This window comes from Loa loa (genome assembly GCF_000183805.2).
Source record: "Loa loa unplaced genomic scaffold supercont3.74, whole genome shotgun sequence".
In the NCBI taxonomy this organism is placed as follows: Eukaryota; Metazoa; Nematoda; class Chromadorea; order Rhabditida; family Onchocercidae; genus Loa; species Loa loa.
In genome coordinates, this window is record NW_018108254.1 from 13281 (window position 1) to 19983 (window position 6703).

Here is a 6703-nt window from a genome sequence, read left to right on the forward strand (position 1 = left end):
ATAATAATAATATATATATATATATATATATATATATATATATATATATATATATATATATATATATATATATATATATATATATATATATATATATGGAGGCCGTCTGCGTTATTGTTGGGACACGTGTCTATCTTTGGAAATGTTCGTATCTGGACTACAAGGTTCAAAAACAATAGGTTCTGTCAATTTGAGAAATTCAACCAAGATTTTTAACATTAGTTTATCAAACACTGAACAGTCCTGCTCCCCTGTTCCCTACTTGCCGCGCCGCCCCTTCAGCGGACCGTATTTTAGCTCTTGCGGTCCACCGGTCGCGAACCGCTGCATTAGATGAACGGACGATATATTTTAGGTATGCGTATGATGATGCTCCAAGTCTTGGGCCAACGTGCATGACAGATGTGGGGAGGTCAATGTTTGAGGTCCAGATGTCCTGTCTTCCAGAAATTTATATCTTAGGAATTTACTCTTCAATGAAATTACAGATGAATTTAGTATTTCCGAATAAAAGACTGTGCAAAGTTCGCATTAAGCATGAAACACGACAGGTATTTGTGAGGTGTGAATATATAACGATAACAAGCACAACTATTTGTAAAACAGAGTAATAAAAAGGAATAAGCTTCATCAAGATGAGCTAAATAGAACGTTTCACCTCGACAAGCTCACGAAGGCTGAGACAGTAGGTAATAACAAATGTGAAAGAAGTCATTTGCACTGCCTGTGTTCGGAATCCGCGAATCCTCATTATATCTCGCTCTAACATTCATTAAAATTATATAATAAAGGATAACCTTCCTACCCCCTCCCCCCCATCCCCCGTAGATTGTGCCTGAAAGAGGGAAACTCTAAAATCCTGGAAGTGATTAGCATCTTTTTTAAAATTTGTTCGTAGAAGTGAAGAACAACTTACGAGAGCAAAAGTATCATTAATAGCATTAATAATTCTAATAATCAAAAGTATCATTAATAGCATTAAGCATTAATAAGGTAGACTATGAGCGCTTCTCGTCTCCAATGACAAGTACTTTTTCTGGTCCCTGCCTGATATGTTGCTAGTAGTATAAGTAGAATTCCAAGTTAAGAGCAAAATTGGGATGGAGATCGAGAAAGTATCAGGGGCATTTTTAGTTTTTTTGCTTATCTTACAAGGCATTTTTTTTTAAAATAGTGACCAGTTTAATTTTTTTTGTTTCTTATCTCAAATAATGTAAAAGGAAATTCTGCAATGAAACTATATCTTCCCCTATCAAATATCAAAAAAAAACTTCTCCTATCATACTTTTAGAAATTTCCCTTATCAAAAAAAACTTCCCCTATTATACTTTTAGAAATTTTCCCTATCAAAAAAAACTCCCCCTATCATACTTTTAGAAATTAACTAGCGAAGCAGTAAAATTCTGTTGTGAAACTAATATCACTAACAATTATATAAATAAGCATTGTGCAGTTCGAATATTGAGCGGGGAAACTGTCAAATTAAAATTTCCAATTTTCAAACTAAATGAAAGCTCTTCTTAAATTCATTTGATTGCCATGCGGCTGTTAAGTATTGTAGAAATGGAGACATCTCTGCATGGCTACTTCCCACTTTTTAAAATCTTGCAGTAATTTTTTGCGGATAGACAGCTCCGGAACAAAGACCTTTTCAATATTGATTAGATTATCCAAATCATCCTCCTTCCACAAACCACAGGTGATTCCTGCCATCATAGCAATACCACATGCGGAAGCAAAACTTGGACTACTGATTCTTTGTAACGGGAGTCTGAACAGAGTACTAATTGTCTGGCAAATGAAGTCATTCACTGACACACCACCACAACATCTGCAAAACAATAGTCAATTACTTAGCTATAAAAAACTAAGAAAAAAACTACATTTATGTTACATATGTGAAAATCAATAACTTCAATCTAAGTAATATCAAACCTAAGAAATGAAATGGCAGTGGCAATAGCTGGGCAATATTGGCAAGAAGTTTCAAGAACTAAAGAAACTGGAACAAATGGTGAAGTAAAGTTGGAGAATTACATGATGGTGGGAAGACACACCTAACAAACCCTACAGAGCAAGTGCCAATTTCGTCGATAACCGTTCTCCATATCTGATAGATTCGAAATGCAACAGACTCAAGCATTGCACGAACCATTTGCTCCTTAGTAGTATCTGGACGAATGCCCAAGAAACCACAACATGCAGTATCATCATTTAGCGGGGTTTGAATACCAAAGAATGCCGGAATGAAGTATAGGCCTGTAAATAAACCTTTCACATTCTTTACCTCCGCTTTAACAGCCATTGATTTTGTTCTATATTGTTGAAATTAGTGGTTAAGCAGCCAAACAAATATAAAGATTCATAGCAGTAAGATTAAGAGCAAATAAAGCAATAAGATTACTAACAAAAATGAAAACCTGCAGCATTAGTGTTCAGTAAGCGAAAACAAAAGCAGAAAGCACCAATTAAAACTTAATGTTCAATTCGTAACATTTCGCTGCGTGTTAAATGCGTCTGACTTTTTCAATCTAGTTGATATTCAAGTAGAGGCTATTATATAAATATGATGGCCAAATATTATAATCCGATGTCATTATTTCTTGGTAAAAGAGAAAGCTAAATTTTGTACCAGAAATCGAGCAACTTTGAGCCATTTCTGAAGTAACTGCGATATCTTCAAATAAACCAATCGATTCTGCCCAGCGCAGAATTATCGCAGTATCTTGAGAACATCCTTCCGCAATAAATTTCAATGAATTTGGAAATTTCCATCCAACCAAAGGGTACAAACCTTCAATATCTAACAATTAATTGTATATACTAAAAAGGAAAAAAACGACATAACAAGGACAAAAAGTGAAGCACCTTTAAGAGAAGAATGAGGTGATGAGCCAGTATTGACGTCCACAAAGGATCCAGTACCAAGCGAAACTACAACACTATTTTCCATCCAACAACCACAAGCGAAAAGAGCACTTTGTTGATCACCTGCCTTGCATAAGATATACATTACACATTCAAGCACAAGTTGTTTTTTTAAACTGTTATTATTTTCCTCGATCACTGTAACACTATTCGGTATATTTTTTCATATTTAGAAATGGAAACGGATTTATTTGTTAAAATAGAACTTGTCTTAATTGTCGTTGAATAAAACGCTGTGTTTAGCAAAATGCTGTGTTTATAAATAATTTATAAATAATGTTTACAAATAAATTTATAACTAATTTTTTTAATAATTTTAAAGTTTATAAACTATTTTAATCTTAAAATTCATAAATAATAAGCAGCCATTAACTTGACAAAATAACTAGGTTTATCTACATTAATGTAAATTTTAGATCGTAAATGAATAACGTGAAGTAGACATATATAGAGGAAATCGCGCTGCGTGGCAAAAGTGATCAGTAAACGTAAACACAGAAAATGAATTTTTTAAAAAAGAATAACGACAAAAAATATAAAGGATATAATAGTTAGGGTAATATGCAAGGATACTTACGGCAGCAGCCACAATAATCGAAGTACCAAATAATTTTTTATCGGTAACAGCAAGCCTCACTCCGGCAGAAAATGTGAGACGTGGAAGAACTGATGTAGGAAAGGAAAAGAATTGCAATAAGCTGTAGCCCCACTCCATCTAAAGTGTTAACTTGTTATAGTCGTTAATAAAGTATGTCCAACACCTTAACAAATTGGCGCATCTTCAACTATCATGCTTCCTTATGTTAGTAATATATGAAGAAAGAATGAATTACTATAAATTTGTTCTTTTGTCCCTTTAAGGGCTTCACTTGAATATTTTGTAATCGCGCTAGATAAAATAGTTCAAGTGATACAGGAATTTTCTGTAATGCAGATGCAGTCAAATTAATAATATAGGTTCTGAATGATGAACAAAACAAACAAATGCTATAAAATGAACAGAAAGTAAATAACACACCGTATAAGGATCGAACAATCCTGTGCTACTTGCGTTAGAAGGTTCGCTAACACAAACGACGCCACCAGAAAGCTTGTATATCAACCAAGTATCGAGACAACCGAAGGCGAGTTTTCCTTCTTTAAGCAATCGTTGCATTTCTTCATTCTAAAGAATTGTAGTAACAACTTCAATTAATTATCAGGTCAATCACTTATATATCGAAAAGAAAGTTAACAAGTATTGGTACTCAGAATTCACTAACTTCAGCAAGAGTGACTAAAAAACGATGAGTCACCATCGCATTTAAAAAGGAGAATATTCGAGCAGCCATATATCGCGTAGAACGCGTTAGTTGGTATAAAACATAACCAATGAAATTTATCGCCTGTAAGTCAGATTTTTAAAAAAAAACAGAAAAAGTTTAAAAAAAATTCCTGTTGGTCGATAGAATTTACAGTGTGAAGATTATATAATGTTTGTCTACATTTGTCCATTATTACATAACTCCATAAATTTATTCATATAATTCATCTCATTATTATATATTCCGCTATCTCCAGAACGCATGAAACAAAAAGTTTGGTACTAAAAGTAAAATAAAAACTTTTAAAGACCACGAATTGTTCCACTTCTTACATTCTTCCCGCGCACGACAATCTTTCCAAGTAACTAGTCGATGACACGGTTCCCCGTTTTCTCTGAATAATGTAAAAATATGTCTTGGAAATAAACATATCACCTAATAAGCAAAATTACAATTTATAAGCTGACAACTCACTTATTCCAACAAATAAATGTATTCCTTTGGCAGCTAATTCCCATACCGATTATTGCTCGTGCATCACGTTTGGTCTTATCCACTGCAATCAAATCTTTTTGATAACGCTGTTTGAAAAACTACTCTCATGGCTGTTTCATTTGTTTTACAAATGTAAAGGTTTCTACTAGTTTCTCGATGCCTATTCTTATGTGACCTATTACTGTTGTGGATAGTGCATCCTGCAATGTACATTACGGGAATGTAAAATTACTAGATGATGCACAGTTCTTCAGTACCAAAAATTTAGTTCTTTTCATATTTCGTCTAACATTCAGCCTGATAATTAGTCCCAACCAAGCAATCAAACCATACGTAGTTCAGAAACCAGTGTAATCAACTGGTTCCAAAGAATATCAGGATCAATCTCTGCACGAAGACCATCTTCAATAGCACCATTAAACTGGACAACAATCTGAAATAAAAATTTAATGGTGCGTCACCATGTCAAAGAAACCAAGAACGTTTATGCCAAAACAACGGTTTTGACGATAATTAGTGTTAGAAAATCGAAACCCCTATCAGCTGATTGATAAAGCAAAGGGAAAATGCCTTACATGTATATATTCGGCAAACTATGGAATGGAAGTGTGAAAACTGCCGTGATCTAATCCGCGATACCAATTTTCTAGCTACTATATTAGTCTTCTCGCTAAATCCAGTTATTTTCTTGAATTAAAATGTTCGGATCTTAAGAAGGACTAGAAATATGACGCTGATCAAGGTCTTAACTTTAAATATTTCAAGAGGATAAGAATTGTTACACTTCAAAAGAATATAGAGCTTTCTCTTACTGGTTCTCTGGAATAGCTAACGAGCCGGCAATGCGAATCGTACAGGCAAGCCTTAATTGCTGTCGTTCCAATATCAATCGCAAGAATGTCCGTTCCTCTTTTTTCGCCGTAATCTCCTGACTCAAGCATTCACCTGCCAACGACACTTATTATGCTTACAGTTTTCCCATCATTTACCAATTATCTCGTCATGATCAGTGACATGATCATAATAAAAGTATCGGAATCATCTCAATTTTGACATTTTCTTTTCAGGCTGATAATTGTATTCGTAATGCTTCTACTCATCCTATCTTTCTTAGTCTAGAATTTCTTCCACTCCACCTGCAAACAATTTCGCAAGTGTAGAAGGGAGTGTAGGTACTATATGAATCTTTATGGAACTTGATAAACATTCGAAATTATAATAAGTCGAAGAAATAGATATAGAAACAAGATGAGACTCAGTGAATGAACTTGTCGCATACTGATCATTCAGCACGGATACTGCTGCTCGAAAGATAACGAATGAACACTCTGCGACATCGCTATGAATACAGCAAACTGTTTCATAGCCTGAACAAATTGAAGAAATTGCCGATAGAACGGTGTGACAAATGAATCGTTTTCCTCATCAACAGCTTATATGATCATATGACAGCAGCCAGCTCCTCTCCTCGTAACAACCCGGCACAGATCTATGTGCAATGATGAAGTTGCTAACAAAGAAATCAATACTCATCAAAAACATTCAAATATATTGCATTTCAGTCTTCCTTCAATATTTTCAACATTCCTAAAAGATCTCAGTGGTTCATACTAACAAGAAGTACAGAAATGTGAACTGCAAGAAATAAATCAAGTTATGACGCTAACTTACGAATTATTGTAATGCAGGTTGCAGCGCGGTTCGCGACAGAGTTGTGGTGTATCTAAGGGAGTGCGTGTTTCACATAGATTTCCACGTAGTCCAAATGCATACAAGTGTATAGCATGCGATAAGCAAGAGGATGATAACAAAAGCGTTTTTGTACCTTACCTAGTAATAATAATAATAATAATAATAATAATAATAATAATAATAATAATAATAATAATAATAATAATAATAATAATAATAATAATAATAATAATAATAATAATAATAATAATAATAATAATAATAATAATAATAATAATAATAAT

At 33.8% G+C, this 6703-nt stretch overlaps 1 protein-coding gene across 1 annotated transcript; it reads right to left on the reverse strand.

Moving 5' to 3' along the window:
• Nucleotides 1-1548: 1548 nt before the first annotated feature.
• On the reverse strand, nucleotides 1549-5668 carry LOAG_11455 (hypothetical protein; the record flags this gene model as incomplete). Its single annotated transcript, XM_020448351.1, has 11 exons — nucleotides 1549-1831; nucleotides 2058-2259; nucleotides 2633-2794; nucleotides 2869-2995; nucleotides 3506-3643; nucleotides 3947-4093; nucleotides 4191-4313; nucleotides 4533-4626; nucleotides 4707-4788; nucleotides 5061-5160; nucleotides 5540-5668. The coding sequence occupies 11 exons, from the start codon at nucleotides 5666-5668 to the stop codon at nucleotides 1549-1551; spliced, it is 1587 nt and encodes a 528-aa protein (XP_020301498.1).
• Nucleotides 5669-6703: the final 1035 nt, after the last annotated feature.